The sequence below is a fragment of the Microcaecilia unicolor genome, chromosome 6 (genome assembly GCF_901765095.1).
Source record: "Microcaecilia unicolor chromosome 6, aMicUni1.1, whole genome shotgun sequence".
Lineage (NCBI taxonomy): Eukaryota > Metazoa > Chordata > Amphibia > Gymnophiona > Siphonopidae > Microcaecilia > Microcaecilia unicolor.
Genome location: NC_044036.1, coordinates 24,992,205 through 25,009,132, shown reverse-complemented (window position 1 = coordinate 25,009,132; position 16,928 = coordinate 24,992,205). Strand labels below are relative to the sequence as shown.

At 46.9% G+C, this 16,928-nt stretch overlaps 1 protein-coding gene across 2 annotated transcripts in view; it reads left to right on the top strand.

Moving 5' to 3' along the window:
* The window catches only part of TTC39A (tetratricopeptide repeat domain 39A), a 209,358-nt gene that overhangs the window by 108,232 nt on the left and 84,198 nt on the right, over positions 1-16,928 (top strand). For both annotated transcript variants that reach the window (XM_030206144.1, XM_030206146.1), the window contains exons 4-6: positions 9,226-9,302; positions 14,584-14,651; positions 16,577-16,641. In XM_030206144.1, coding sequence (XP_030062004.1) covers positions 9,226-9,302; positions 14,584-14,651; positions 16,577-16,641 — 210 coding nt within the window. The remainder of the gene's footprint in view (positions 1-9,225; positions 9,303-14,583; positions 14,652-16,576; positions 16,642-16,928) is intronic.

The following is a 16,928-nucleotide window of genomic DNA, read 5'->3' as shown; positions in this document are numbered from 1 at the left end:
CAATCCAGGTCACAAATACCCGGCAAGATCCCAAAAAAGTACAAAACATTTTATACTGCTTATCCCAGAAATAGTGGATTTTCCCCAAGTCCATTTAATAACAATCTATGGACTTTTCCTTTAGGAAGCCGTCCAAACCTTTTTTAAACTCCGCTAAGCTAACCGCCTTTACCACATTCTCTGGCATTGAATTCCAGAGTTTAATTACATATTGAGTGAAGAAAGATTTTCTCCGATTCGTTTTAAATTTACTACATTGTAGCTTCATTGCATGCCCCCTAGTCCTAGTATTTTTGGAAAGCGTAAACAGACGCTTCGAATCTACCCGTTCAACTCCACTCATTATTTTATAGACCTCTATCATATCTCCCCTCAGCTGCCTTTTCTCCAAGCTGAAGAGCCCTAGATGCTTCAGCCTTTCCTCATAGGGAAGTCATCCCAATCCCTTTATCATTTTCGTCGCCCTTTCTAATTCCACTATATCTTTTTTGAGATGTGGCAACCAGAATTGAACACAATTTTCGAGGTGCAGTCGCACCATGGAGCGATACAAAGGCATTATAACACCCTCATTTTTGTTTTCCATTCCTTTCCTAATAATACCTAACATTCTATTTGCTTTCTTAGCCGCAGCAGCACACTGAGCAGTAGGTTTCAATGTATCATCAACAACGACACCTAGATCCCTTTCTTGGTCCGTGACTCCTAACGTGGAACCTTGCATGACGTAGCTATAATTCGGGTTCCTCCTTCTCACATGCATCACTTTGCACTTGCTCACATTAAACGTCATCTGCCATTTAGACACCCAGTCTCCCAGTATCGTAAGGTCCTCTTGTAATTTTTCACAATCCTCCCGCGATTTAATGACTTTGAATAACTTTGTGTCATCAGCAAATTTAATTACCTCACTAGTTACTCCCATCTCTAGGTCATTTATAAATATGTTAAAAGGCAGCGGTCCCAGCACAGACCCCTGGGGAACCCCACTAACTATCCTTCTCCATTGAGAATACTGACCATTTAACCCTACTCTCTGTTTTCTATCTTTTAACCAGTTTTTAATCCACAATAGAACACTACCTCCTATCCCATGACTCTCCAATTTCCTCTGGAGTCTTTCATGAGGTACTTTGTCAAACGCCTTCTGAAAATCCAGATACACAGCTGACCTTTATCCACATGTTTGTTCACCCTTTCAAAGAAATGTAATAGATTGATGAGGCAAGATTTCCTTTCACTAAATCCATGTTGACTTTGTCGCATTAATCCATGCTTTTGAATATGTTCTGTAATTTTGTTCTTAATAATAGTCTCTACCATTTTGCCCGGCACCGATGTCAGACTCGCTGGTCTATAATTTCCCAGATCTCCTCTGGAACCTTTTAAAAAAATCGGCGTTACATTGCCCACCCTCCAATCTTCCGGTACCACGCTCGATTTTAAGGTTAAATTGCATATTACTAGCAATAGCTCCGCAAGCTCATTTTTCAGTTCTATCAGTACTCTGGGATGAATACCATCAGGTCCAGAAGGTTTGCTTCTCTTCAGTTTGTAGAACTGCCCCATGACATCCTCCAGGTTTAGAGAGAATTCATTAAGTTTCTCCAACTCATCAGCTTCGAATACCATTTCCGGCACCGGTATCCCACCCAAATCTTCTTCAGTGAAGACCGAAGCAAAGAATTCATTTAATCTCTCCACTACGCCTTTGTCTTCCCTGATCGCCCCTTTTACTCCTCAGTCATCTAGCGGTCCAACCAATTCTTTTGCCGGCTTCTTGCTTTTAATATACCTAAAAAAAAATTTACTATGTGTTTTTGCCTCCAACACAATCTTTTTTTCGAAGTCCCTCTTAGCATTCCTTATCAGCGCTTTTGCATTTGACTTGATATGCCTTATGCTGTTTCTTATTATTTTCAGTTGGTTCCTTCTTCCATTTTCTTTTAGCTCTAATAACTTTCTTCACCTCACTTTTTAACCACGCTGGCTGTCGTTTGGTCTTCCGTCCTCCTTTTTTAATGCGCAGAATATATTTGGCCTGGACTTCCAGGATGGTGTTTTTGAACAGCATCCACGCCTGATGTAAATTTTTTATTTATTTATTGCATTTGTATCCCACATTTTCCCACCTCTTTGCGGGCTCAGTGTGGCTTACAATAAGATATGAATAATGGAAATACATTTGTTACAACTTGGTTATGGGTTACATTGTACAAGTTATGCGAGACCATCGAAGTATCGTTAGGAATATAACAATGGGACATCAACATTGAAACGTTGGAAAGAGACAATGGGAAGCTTAAAGGGCAGTATTAAGACACAGAGACATATGGTGTACATATTTCTGTGAGTAAATGTATGAGTGATGTGGAATTACGGGGGATGAGGGTCAGAAGTGGATGTATGATGCATTGATGATCAGTGAGTGTAGACTCTGTGTTTTGGCTCTTTCCATAAATTGTTTCAAGCAGATGGGTCTTCAATAATTTGCGGAAGGAAGCTTGTTCGTAAATCGTTCTTAAGTTGCGCGGCAGTGTATTCCAAAGCTGCGTGCTCATGTGAGAAAAGGTTGACGCGTGTAGCGTCTTGTATTTCACGCCCTTGCAATTAAGGAAGTGGAGGTTGAGGTATGTTCGGGATGATCTTTTAGCATTTCTGGGTGGTAGGTCTATCAACTCGGACATGTAGGCTGACCCTCGCAGTTGCTCCTGAAAGTTTTTTTTTTCACCGTTCTTCTCATTTTATCATAGTCTCCTTTTTTAAAGTTAAACGCTGACGTATTTGATTTCCTATGTATACTTACTTCAAAGCTAATATCAAATCCGGTCATATTACGATCACTGTTATCAAGCGGCCCCAGCACCGTTACCTCCCACACCAGATCATGTACTCCACTAAGGACTAGATCTAGAATATTTCCTTCTCTCGTCGGCTCCTGTACCAGCTGCTCCATATTTCATCAAGGAATTTTACCTCCCTAGCGTGCCCCGATGTTACGTTTACCCAGTCAATAGCGGGGTAATTGAAATCACCCATTATTATTGCGTTGCCCAGTTTGTTTGCGTCCCTAATTTCCTTTAACATTTCTGCATCTGTCTGTTCATCCTGGCCAGGCAGACGGTAGTACGCTCCTATCACTATCCTTGTCCCCTTTACACATGGAATTTCAATCCACAGTGATTCCAAGAAATGTTTTGTTTCCTGTAGAATTTTCAATCTATTTGATTCAAGGCTTTCGTTAATATACAATGCTACCCTTCCACCAATTCGATCCACCCTATCACTACAATATAATTTCAGTGGCATAGCAAAGGCGGCTGCCACCCGGGGCAGTTCGCCGCTGCGCACCTCCCCCCCCCCCCGGGTGCAGAATGACACTCCCCCTCGGCGCATCACCCAAGCCCCCCCCCCCCCGAGTGCATTCTTGCCTGCCATGTGCACGCCGCTGAGGGGGGGTGTCGGTTCCGCTGGTTCCCTGCTCCCTCTGCCCCGGGACAGGAAGTAACCTGTTCCGGGGCAGAGGGAGCAGGGAACCAGTGGAGCCGACACCCCCCCAGCGGCATGCACCCGGGACGGACTGCCCCCATTGCCCCGCCCTTGCTACACCACTGTATAATTTGTACCCCGGTATGACAGTGTCCCACTGGTTATCCTCCTTCCACCAGGTCTCAGAGATGCCTATTATATCTAATTTTTCATTTAGTGCAATATATTCTAACTCTCCTGGCATTCGCATATAGACATTTGAAACTATGTTTGTTGTTCCTATTTACATGATGCTTAGTACTTGACAGTATTAATTTGCAATCTTTTGTCTGATTTGTATTTTTATTTAAGGACACCTGATCTACTACGGTCTCTTTTGCAACCTCACTATCAGGATACCCTATCTTCCCTGTTTTGGTGATATCTTTGAAAGATACCTTATCCCGAACCATGCGCTTTTGAGCGACTGTCGGCCTCCCCCCCCCCCCCCCCCCCCCCCCGTTTCTAGTTTAAAAGCTGCTCTATCTCCTTTTTAAATGCCGATGCCAGCAGCCTGGTCCCACCCTGGTTAAGGTGGAGCCCATCCTTTCGGAATAGGCTCCCCCTTCCCCAGAATGTTGCCCGGTTCCTAACAAATCTAAAACCCTCCTCCCTGCACCATCGTCTCATCCACGCAGTGAGACTCCGGAGCTCTGCCTGTCTCTTGGGCCCTGCGCGTGGAACGGGTAGCATTTCAGAAAATGCTGCTCTAGAGGATCTGGATTTGAGCTTTCTACCTAAGAGCCTAAATTTGACTTCCAGAACCTCTGTCCCACATTTTCCTATGTCATTGGTACCTACATGTACCAAGACAGCTGGCTCCTCCCCAGCACTATCTAAAATCCTATCTTGGGGGCGCGTGAGTTCCGCCACTTTCGCACCAGGCAGGCAAGTCTTGATCGAATCACCAACTACAACAGCTGTCCTTTAAATTTCACATCCTTTTTTTCCAAAGTGACATTTCCCATTCTTTGCCTACGGAAGATATCTTTAATGAATAAAGCCCAACCCGTGATGTTTTTGTTAGTTTTCCTAGTGGTTTGTTATGGTTACAGTGAGTCAGAGTTATGTGACGTTTGAAGCTCTACAAGGAAAGGGTCTGATTATGAGAGCTCCTCATTTACTGCCTTGAAACTGTTAAATAGTTTAATTTATATGTTACTGTTTGTTTTCAGATTTCTGATTTTCTAATGATGGAAATAAAGCATCATCTAAGAGCTGATAACGTAGATGTGACTCATGACATGTATGAGCTGCTGCGAGCAGTAGGAATCAACAGAATGCAGTGATTTGAGGACTTTATCAGAAACCTTTCTGCAAGATCACAGTTCCCCAACCTTGATATGTAGCTACGTGGGGCCAGGAGGGCCTGGGCCCCTGTAGATTTGGCCCTGGACCCCCCCATCCTGCCACCAACCCGTCATCGCCGTTGCCTGCCTTTGCTGGCGGGGGACCCCAAACCCCGCCAGCCGAGGTCCTCTTCTTCCCGCAAAAGGCTGTCAGAAACAGAAGGAAACCTTTTGCGGGAAGAAGAGGACCTCGGCTGGTGGGGGTTGGGGTCCCCCGCCAGCAAAGGTAGGCGATGACAGGTTGGCGGCGGGAGGGGGGTCGAGAGGGGCGGCGGCGGGGGGGGGGGGCAAAGTTGGTGGTGGCAATGGCGGGGGGCTAAAATGTGCCTCCTCACCTCAGGCTCTGGACCCCCCTCCCGCCAAAGTCTGGCTACACCCCTGCTGTAAATGGTTTCAGCGTGCGGGAAAGAACTGCGATGGGGATAGTGGAGGCAGTGCATGCAAATTTCTCTCATAAATATTCATTGTGGATATCCTGAAAACCGAACCGGTTGGGGTGCCTCCAGGAGTAGGTTTGGGAACCACTCTCAAGGCTAATGAAAAATGAAAGAATCAGTTTGTACAGCTATCTAATGCAAATGTTCTTCATTATCTTACAGGCCCTTGTGATAGAAAACGTTAATAGACCCCAACTGGCTTTCCTGTGGTGTGCATGACAGTAGTAGTAGATACAATTATTCTGAATTTCTAACAAGAGACGGATGACTCACCTGCCCATAGCTCAGGTTCTTGTAGATATAAAAAGAGATTCTGTAGCTTTATTTGAAAATTGTATTTCTTTGAAAAATTTGAAATAAGAGGATAGCCAGTAAATACAGACTACGGTTAGTAGCTCACCCAGGTTGAGTCCAGAAGGCTCATCCTGTCCTGGTTTTCTCATAACCCGTAAACACAGGCAAAGTTCTGATTTCCCTTTAAAACGTAGAACTGCTGGGGAAGCAGGCTCAGGGTTCTCTGGCTGCGGCCTTGTTGCCGAAGTCTGGGGGGGGGGGGGGAGGGGTTGGGCTAGGTCTGACTCTTTTCTGTAGCTTGTTGTGGCATGCGACATGTCATGGATTGGTTTTGGGGTACTTCCCGTTTTTCACTTTCATCAGCGGAGCTGGAATTGGGGACTCCTTGGTATTTTAGCTTTTTATTACATGTAAAAATACCAAGTTGGAGCTGTAATGTAACGAGATCTCTTTTTTTTATGAGCCTCTTTGGGTGGTTGCAAGAGAATGTGATAAAGGCGGTTAGCTTAGCGGGGTTTAAAAAAGGTCTGGACGGCTTCCTAAAGAAAAAGTCCATAGACCATTATTAAATTGACTTGGGGAAAATCCACTGCTTATTTCTGGGATAAGCAGCGTAAAATGTATTGAACTCTTTCGAGATCTTGTCAGGTATTTATGACCTGGATTGGCCACTGTTCGATGCTGGGCTTGATGGACCTTTGGTCTGTCCCAGTGTGGCAATACTTAAGTACTTATGATATGGCGGAGGGTGGGCAAGATCTTTGGCGTAGACTCTTGCTCTTCTTCACTGCTTCCGGTAATGGAGAATTTGCCCTGGGGCTGCTCCCCTCTGCCTTTGATCATTGAGTGGAAAAGGGGGTGATCTATATTCATCATTTGGTCACGGAGGAGGGTAAGATTAAAACCTTTCCAGAACTTTGTGAGGACCATGGCCAATCCCGAGGGGATCTCTTTCAGTATTGACAGTTGTGCTACTATGTAACTTCCCTGCCCCGCAGTTCCCTGTCTCAGTCTACATATGAATTGTTTGTAGAGGCTTACTGGTTGTACACCCAACAGCCAGGGCCGCCGAGAGGGGGGGCAGGGGGGACAAAATTCCCCGGGCCTCCAAGGAGGGCCCGGTGTTGGGGTCAGGCCGCTGGCGCTGCAGTTCCCGATCTCACCTGCCTGGTTCCTCGGCTCCGGGCCCCCTGCATTCGAAGCGGCAGTCACAGATCGCCTCCCTTCGGGCTTTCCTTCCCTGTGTCCCGCCCTTGCGGAAACTGACACAGGGAGGGAAGGCTGGAAGAAAGGCAATCTGCGACTGCCGCCTTAAATGCAGGGTCCCGGAGCCGTGGAGGCAGGCAGATGAGACCACGGACTGCAGCAGCAGGGGGAGCGACGGGGGCGGCAATGGCGGGGAAGCGGAGGCGGGGCGGCCTTGCCCCGGGCCCGGCCTAGTCTCTCGGTGGCCCTGCCAACAGCTAGTTTCACTTAAATGTTACCACAAATATTTACAAGACAATATGAACAATACTGACTGTGACTTACTTTCTGAAATGGTCTCGAGATGCAATGGGGTCACTTATGGGTGTGCAGTTGAAGCGTAGTCTCTTGGCCAGTGCTGAGATTACGAAAAAAATGTTTTACATTGGGAGCTACACTATAAATGTTTGCTACGCATGTACATTTCACTCTATCGAGCACGTCGGGCTACCCCTCTGTGCAACCATAAATAGATAGGCAGTTGTGTGTAGTGAATAAAATTATAATGCATTTTTATAATATACCACTGCATTCAAAAACAAAAGGAGCATGTTCCCACATACCATCTTTCTCTTTTGATCTAGGCACAGGGGGAAAAAATGATTTTAAATGCTCCCAGGTTTCAACTTAATTAAGGTTTAAAAAAAAAACTTTACAGTTTAAAATAAATCTCTGAATATTGAGCACCTGATTCTCATAACATGATCTCTGTTTTGGTAGCCCTTTACTAGATAAAAATATCTCAGCACCAGGGGCGTAGCTATGTGGGGCCACGGGGGGCTGGGCCCCCGTAGATTTGGCCCTGGACCCCCTGCCGATGACCCTTTCGACCTCCCCCTCCCGCCGCCAACCCACCATCAACCCGTCATCGCCTACCTTTGCTGGCAAGGACCCCAACCCCCACCAGCCGAGGTCCTCTTCTTCCTTCGTTCTGTTTCTGAGCCTGACGTCCTGCAACGTGCAGGACGTCAGACTCAGAAACAGAACGAAGGAAGGAAGAAGAGGACCTCGGCTGGCGGGGGTTGGGGTCCCTCGCCAGCAAAGGTAGGCAACGGCGATGGCAGGGGAGGGTTGGCGGCGGGAGAGGGTCGTCGGCAGGGGGGGGGGGTCAAAGTTGATGATGGTGGGGGGGGGTCGGCAATGGCGGGGGGGATGGGCAGTGCTGGGGGGGGCTAAAAGTGCCCCCTCCCTCACCTCAGGCTGTGGACCCCCCTCCCGCCAAAGTCTGGCTACGCTCCTGCTCAGCTCCAATGCAATACATGCTAGGGTGTCCCTATAACCAGCCCCTCGAAATAACACACTGATTACGATTTAGAAGTAATTACTATAACCAATACAAGGTTATTCCATTCTGATGGTTTCTCTGTATACATCTGTATGCTGCACAAGCTGGCATGTTTCTGTAACTGAGATGAAATAAAAATGCTACCAACCAACAAGCGTGTGGCAGCGGATAGTTTGTTTTGGTATCACCAATATAGCGGCTGCGGGGGGAGACAGCTTCAGCTTTTTGACATCATGCTGTCTGTCTCCTGTCTTTATTAAACCTCCTTGCTGCAGACAGCCTAACTAACAGATCCGATGGAGAGGGGGATACTAACCCAGCACGCTTAGAGAATCAGGCAAGCCAATAGAAAGAGCTCCACAAGATGGGGGGATCTGGGTCATGTGCTCTGAAAGAGCCTATCACAGGGAACTACGGGATTACAGGGATTTGTAGTCTTATCCATTTTAAAGATGCAGGCACTGTATTCTGCTACAGACAATTCTCAACGTATTCAGATAAAGAACAAACGGTCTTCCTCCATGCAAATGGGGGCAGCACCATATCTCAGGACTGAGTTCAGCATGTCATGTGCCTCCCTTGTGCTTTCTCTGCTTCTGCAGGGCCGCCGAGAGGGGGGGCGGGGGTGGGAGCATAATTCCCCGGGCCTCCAAGGGGGGCCCGGCGCCGGGGTCAGACCGCTGGCGCTGCAGTCCCCGGTCTCACCTGCCTGCCTCCTCGGCTCTGGGCCCCCTTCATTCAAAGCAGCAGTCGCAGATCGCCTCTCTTCGGGCCTTCCTTCCCTGTGTCCCGCCCTCACAGAAACCGGAAGTTACATCAGACGAGGGTGGGACACAGGGAGGGAAGGCCCGAAGAGAGGCGATCTGCGACTGCTGCTTTGAATGAAGGGGGCCCGGAACCGTGGAGGCAGGCAGGTGAGACCACGGACTGCGGCGGCGGGGGGAGAGATGGGGGGCGGCAGCGGTGGGGGGGCAGCGGGGGGGCGGAGATGACGTGGCCTTGCCCCAGGCCCGGCCTAGTCTCTTGGCGGCCCTGTGCTTCTGGCTTGTGTTTTTTTACCAGACTAATAATTTCTTTTCTGCCCTAGGTTTAGAAAGAAATCAACAGTGGCAGATTCCTTTAACAGTCTAGTACATGGCCAGACTCTTGACCAGTTTACAGAAGGTACTGCATTCATTTCTAGGTGTTTCCTTGTCCCATGTTAAAATAGCCACAATTAAAAGTATCCTGAAGTTTGCTGGAATATTAAGATAAGTTATTTACCCCCTTGTTTATAAAGCCACCCCGTCGGCTGCCGGTGCAGTAAGGCCAACATAACCCGTTTAGTTTGAATGGGCTGTGTCGGCATTTGCCGCACGGCTTTGTAAACAGGGGGGTTAGTGATTCCTATGTGCAGCTCAGTATGTTACACATTCACTTGTGATAAGAAGTTCAAATATGTGCAACTCTTCTAGTCCGCCAGAGTGAAATGTTCTTTTGAATCCCTTTTAGCAGCCTCAAAAAAGATTTCATATGTGTCTCAAGAAAATTTTGTCACGAGTGCATGAAGTTCCTTAGTAGCACATTTAAAGAAATAGGAGAAAAATTCACTCATCCCATAGTTAAGCTCTGGAACTCGTTGCTGGAGGATGTGGTAACGGCAGTTAATGTAGCTGGGTTTATAAAAGGTTTAGACAAATTCCTGGAGGAAAAGTCCATAAACCGTTATTAAGGTCACCTCATCTCAAAAAAAGATATAAAGGAATTGGAGAAGGTGCAGAGAAGGGCGACAAAAATGATAAAAGGGATGGGACAGCTACCCTATGAGGAGAGGTTAAGACGGCTAGGACTCTTTAGCTTGGAGAAAAGGTAGCTGAGGGGTGTTATGATAGAGGTCTACAAAATAATGAGTGGGGTAGAGCGGACAGATGTGAAGCGTTTGTTTACACTTTCTAACAATAATAGAACCAGGGGACACAAGATGAAATTAGAATGTGTTAGGTTTAAAACAAATTGGAGAAAGTTTTTCTTTACTCAGCGTGTGGTTAGACTCTGGAACTCGTTGCCGGAGAATATAGTGACGGCAGCTGGCCTTGCTGAGTTTAAAGGGGGTCTGGACAGAGTCCTGAAGGAAAAGTCCATTGATCGTTATTAAATTCTGTTCTGACTTAAATACCAACCTCCCAACCTTCTCTTTCCATCTCTCCTTAATTTTATCCCTCCTCACCCTTTCTCCCAAATTACACTATCCTATCCTGTCTACCCTCTTTTATCCTAGTCATGTATTATCTAGCTCAACTTATCATACACTCCTAAGCCCAACTTTACATTGTTTTGTACTGTTTTATTAAAATTCTATTAACTTTGTATTTCAAATTACTATGTAAGCCGCATTGAGCCTGCATTATGTGGGAAAGCGCGGGGTACAAATGTAATAATAATAATAAAAATTTGGGGGTTTTGCCAGGTTCTTTGGGTCTGGATTGGCCGCTGTCAGAGACAGAGTGCTGGGCTTGATGGACCTTTGGTCTTTTCCCAGCGTGGCGATACTTATGTACTTACTAGCCGTTGAGCCCGTAAAAACGGGCTAGTATAGGACGGGGGGGGGTTGAAAGGCCCCTTCTCCTCACCGCTGCAAGGCCCCCCCGCCGCCGAGCTCGCCGCTGCCCCTCCGAGGTCACCGCTACGGCCCCCCCCCCCCCAGAGTCGCCGCCACCCCTCCACCCGGGCCGGGCCCTCGCTTCGCTATTGAAACAGCGCGGGAACGCAGCACACAGCTCAGATGAGCTGCCGTCCTTCTTCTCTGCCTATGTCCCGCCCTCGTGGGCGAGGGCGGGACACAGGCAGGGAAGGAAGGCCGACGGCAGCTCAGCTGAGCTGTGTGCTGCGTTGACGCTGTTTCTATAGCGGAGCGAGAGCCCGGCCCGGGTGGAGGGTGGGTGGCAGCGGCGACTCCGGGTGGGGGGAGTGGTGGTGGTGACCTTGGGGGAGGGGAAGCGGTAGCGACGGCGGTTTCGTCCCTCCCCTTGCGCAGTAGAGACCCTCTCTGTCCCACCCCCGTCATCACGTATTGATGCGGGGGCGGGACAGAGAGGGTCTTTACTGCGCATTTGCGAGTGAGTTCGGTCACTCGCCGTTTATATGTTTGATGTACTTATCTGGGGGAATGTTGCTACTTCTTGGGATCCTAATAAAGCAGGAAAAAAGGGGGGAAAGGCACCAAAATAATACAATAGATCTTGCTCCACAAGAATTGTCGTATACCCAAGGGAACAAAGAACATTGTGGCATATCATTAAAAAAAGAGGGAAAAGGACCTGGAAGCCATCCTTGGCAAGGCTATTAGGTCTCCAACAGCACAAAGCTATTCCAAACCTCTGAGCCTACTGCACGTAATCAATCGTTTGCCTCCAGAGACCAAAACCTCTATATTATTGTTCAGATTCAAAAACTTGTTGAAGCAAAAACATCAGTATACACAAATAGCTTCTAAAATGACTTCGGATGAGGCATGAAACATAAAACCTCCATTAAAGTTTCAATAAACAAACACAGAAAATTGGAAAAAGAGAGAAAATAAGCGACTACTTATACTGCATTAGCAAGCTCAGCACGGGCTAAAGAGTTCTTGCAGCCGACGCTCGTATGGAATACAGCGTTTCAATCAAAAGACCTGCTTCTGGGGATTTTGAACTGCCCCTGAATGAAAACTTAAACCATGGCAAACGCCATCCAAAATAACTGACTTCTTGGGACCCTGTGAGGTACTTGTGTCCCGGATTGGCCACTGTTGGACCTTTGGTCAGATCCAGTATGGCAACTCTTATGTTCAAAAATAAATAAAAAGTATATAGGAGCCTTTGTAGATAAACTCTCCTTCCCCTTTATTGCAGACTATTGTTAAACACGGGTAGATCTGCATGAAGAACCTCGTCACTAAAAAGCAAATTCTATAACTGACCGCATTTAGTGCACAGAAAAGCGCCTATGTGCACTACGCACTGTTCTGTAAGATCGCACATAAGTGCCAGGGGGAGGGGCAGAATTCTATAAATGGCCTTGCCAAGTACTATCCTGTAAAGGGCACGCATCCTTTATGGAATCATGCTTGGCACCGCTTTCCAGTGGCATAGCTACGTGGGCCAGGGGGGCTTGGGCTGCTGTAGATTTGGCCCTGGACCCCCTGCCGATGACCCTCTCGACCCCATCCCCTCGTGCCGCCAACCCTCCTTCGCCGTGGGCTACCTTTGCTGGTGGGGGACCCCCAATCCCCGCCGGCTGAGGAGGTTCTCTTCTTCCCACGAAGGCTTCGTTCTGTTTCTGACGTCCTGCACGTACAACGTGCAGGACGTCAGAAATAGAACGAAGCCTTCGCAGGAAGAAGAGGACCTCCTCGGACGGCAGGGATTGGGGTCGCCCGCCAGCAAAGGTAGCCCACGGTGACGGTGGGGGAAGGTTGGCCGCAGGAGGGGGGTTGAGAGGGTCGTCAAAGTTGGCGGCGGGGGGGGGGTCGATAATGGTGGCGGGGGGGGGGCTAAAATGTGCCCCCTCACCTCGGGCTCTGGACCCCTCCCTCCCGCCGAAGTCTGGCTACGCCCCTGCTGCTTTCCATACTGAACTCTAGGTGCCCGACTTACGCCTGCTTAAACATGGTGTAAATCCCGCTGCCCAAGTTGGGTGTGGAGACCCATTATTCTATAACATGGCACACAACTTTTTGGAACGCACATGACACTCTCATGACCGTGCCCCTTTTTGGGTTGCTCGCTATGGGATTCAGGCACTCAACGTTATATAATATCATGCAGCCAGATGCCCACGCAAATTCTAATTGGTGCCAATTAATGTCTGTAATTGAATGTTAGCATCCAGCTATTGATGGTTAATAGCTCGTTAGCAAATTAAGTTGTGTGTGTGTATCTCAGCAGCACAAACAAGTCTGGGTGCCATATATAGAATCCGAGGGATAATGCATAACTGGAAGTGGTGTACATGTGAGCAAGTTGAACACAGCAAGGGTGACAAATGATTGGAACAGTAGACGACGTTCAATATGTTGAAGCTTTATTGCAACATCCGAGACTCGACAGGAGTCGTGTTTCGGCCAAAAAAGGCCTTCCTCAGGAGTCTTCTATTGGATGTATCAAATTCTTAGATGTCCTCTATAAAATACACGTAATGTCTTAAACCTTGCTGTTAGAACTTCACAAAAGGATCGTGAACGCTAGAATGCTAGGCAGTGCAAATCGAAAAATATGAGCAAAGCATTGGAGGGGTGTGGATGCATCTTCAAAATACACAGACAGCTTATAGAATAGTATATGTTGTGTGTTTACATGGCACAATTAGGTTTACCCATTTATACCTGCCATTGACCTGCTATAAATGGTCCCTCCCAAATTTACTCAGGAAAACAGCGAAGATGACTCAAAAAAATACACAGACGATGCTCCAAAGGGTTTAAAAGTTTACAGTTCAACAACCAAGACTCGACACAGCCGTGTTTCGGCTAATTTGGCCTGCCTCAGGAATCATCTACGGTTGTATGTGGATTCCCAAAGTGTAAAGTACTTTCTCAAATCTACTTCTCAAGACTTACAGCAAAACATCTGTTGTCAAGAAAATAATATGAGACTTTTGCTTGTGACGGCTACTTTTTACAGTACATTACACAGCAGCATTCCTTTGGGGATCCACATACAACCGTAGGAGACTCCTGAGGCAGGCCAAATTGGCCGAAACACGGCTGTGTTGAGTCTTGGTTGTTGAACAATTTACCTTTTAGACCCTTTGGAGCATCATCTGTGCATTTTTTTTTCTTTTTCGAGTCATCTTCGCTGTTTTCCTGTGTGTCTTCTGGTCTGCGAAGACCTTGTTTCTTCTGTGTGTACATCGGCCCTCCTAAATTTAAACATGCAAATTCAAGTTTATGCTAGTATTCATAACGGCTCAGCACGTGGCATCGACACATCTAACTGGAGGTGCAGAGTTACAGAATTGCCCCCTAAGAATTGTTTCTCTAGGGTTTCGGAGTTTTGGCAGAGGTGGGACAGAATGGTAACACACTTTGGAAAGTAGGGCCAACATGACAGCATAGAACTGTTTAGGCAAAGCAGTTTTTTGATGCAGTTTAGGAAGGTGCTGGGTGGACACTTCGATCAAAGGTTGCCAGAAAGCACCAAGCCATAACAGAGAGACTGAGCTAATCCTAATTTCATCCCAGTGCCTCTGTGGTCTTTTTATTCCTTGAAAAGATTGCAGCCTGCATGTTCATAAGTTCCGTGGGATAGAAACGGGACTGTATCAGCCTCTCTCCTGTGACATAAAGCTTGTTGGCAAAGGCTCTGTCTAATTATTTAATTATCATGAGTGCTTTTGTCTTTGATTTGCAATGAAGTACTTAGCTTGTATTTGTGGTGATCTTTCCCCATCTCTCAGCCTCTGGTTTTTTTTTTTCTCTCTGCAGAGGAGATCCATGCTGAGGTTTGCTATGCGGAGTGCCTGCTTCAGAGAGCTGCTCTAACATTTTTGCAGGTATTGTACTGTAGTCTCAAGGAATCACCGGAGACCAGTCTAAGAGTGAGATGCATGACATATTCTGGTCATAGGGCATAGCTGTAAGGTCTCGTAACATTCAGGGCTGGTGCTGCTATCGGGTGAGTTAGGTGGTCATTTACAGAGGTTTTTTTTTTTGCTGTTTTCTGAGCAACTGCTGTGAGTTTCAACAAGAAATGTTACATACTAATGTATTAAACAGCATTGAATTATCTTAAGCTCTGTTAATGCTACTGACGTTTTAGCGTTACCGCCTAGCGATATTTGCACGTTAAAGATGTTTGAGTTAAAACACAGTAAAATAACGTTATTCAAACGATACCATTAACAATGTGTCAGAACTTCGCAGTCACTGTGAATGCTCAAGGTGTCCACCCCCAGCCTCAACACAGGCCTTCAGTCGCTTTGGGAAGTTCCTAAGAGCCTTGTCGATCATCAGTCCCCCGTGGTGGGCTGTCCCAGATCATCTGCAGCACTTCCTTGAGTTCAGCAATTGTTTTGAGGCTTTGGGTGGAGCTTGTGATAGGGCTCCAAAATTGCTCCCCAGTCTAAAGTCTGCATCACTGTTCATTAACTTCCTTCGATTTCTTCAAACAAAAATATCCCGAATGTGGAACCCATAAATGAGGAAGTTTAAGAGTAATCCAGATCAGAGTGAAGTTTTGAATAACGTAGGAGTTGAAGAAAAATGGTTCCTGAGGTAAATAATTTGACCACTTTTCTTGAACAAACCACTAGTGAAGTGGTTGCTTGTGATGTTTGTATTCGAACAAGATCTGGAGCCCTTTTGAGGCTATATTGTAAGAAATCTAAAGATCTATTTTTTGGCCAGAAAATATGGATGTTACTGCATAGTAACATAGTAGATGACGGCAGAAAAAGACCTACACGGTCCATCCAGTCTGCCCAACAAGATAAACTCATATGTGCTACTTTTTGTGTATACCTTACCTTGATTTGTACCTGTGCTCTTCAGGGCACAGACCGTATAAGTCTGCCCATCACTATCCCCGCCTCCCAACCACCTGCCCCTCCTCCCAACCACCGGCTCTGGCACAGACCGTATAAGTCTGCCCCGCCTCCCACCACTGGCTCTGGCACAGACTGTATAAGTCTGCCCAGCACTATCCCCGCCTCCCAACCACCAGCCCCGCCTCCCACCACCGGTTATAAAAGAGATATTTTTAAGATTATGAATGTTTTCACCTTATTATGAAAAACAATGTTAAAGAGAAGAAATAGTTTTTACCTGTAAACAGATTACCTACCCACATAACTAGATAGCTGGTTAAGTTGCAGGGCCGTAGCCAGATGGATAATTTTGGGTGGGTCTCAGCTCAAGGTGGTAGGCACAGAATTTGTCCGCCCCCCTCCCCGCCACACTTCTCTCTATGCTCTCAACCCTTTTACCATGCTTATGCCAATGACCACAAATCCAAAATATTATATACCTGAGATGACAGGGATCCCCAAACCCTACCAGCAGAAGACTTCCTCCTCCTTGGGCAGGCCAGCGCTCTTCCAAATGGCAGCTGGGCAGCAGTTGCCTCAAAAAGACAACAATGCCAGCATGAAAACCAAGTATGTGCGGAGGGGCTGTTGTTGGCGTCCGCTTGAGGAAAGTGCTGCCTGCTGCCATTCGGAACAACGCCGGCTGCCAGAGGAGGAAAAATTCTTCTGTTGGCGGGATTTAGGGATCCTCGCCAGTTACAGCAAGAGTGCCACAATTTTGGGTGGACGTCAGTCCATACTGGGTGGGCCTTGACCCCCCGGGACCTATCCATGGCTAACCACTGTTAAGTTGAAAAAAAAACCCAGAGGTTCATGGAATCCCACCTTCCAGTTACCTCCACAGCTCTCTGTTTATGGTCAATGCTTGCCATTAATAGGTTTCTTTCACACAGGACGAGAACATGGTCGGCTTTATCAAGGGAGGGATCAAAGTCAGAAACAGCTACCAAACGTACAGGTAAATATGACATTTTAATGCAAAGGTGATATTTGTAGTACAGGCATCTCAGACGTTATACTAGAAGTGATAAAAACAAGCTCGGTTCTGGGTGGCTAAGGAAATCGAGTGAATGTTATGATAGACAACATCTATGACCTCAGTGCATTAAAGCAATGAGGAGGTTAGGTTTAAGAAGTTGTATACAATACACATTAAAACTTTGCATAGTAGTGGGGAGGTACGTGCAGCATGGTTTGGTCAATACAACTTACCCTTCAAAGTGAAAATAATTATAGGTTCATCGT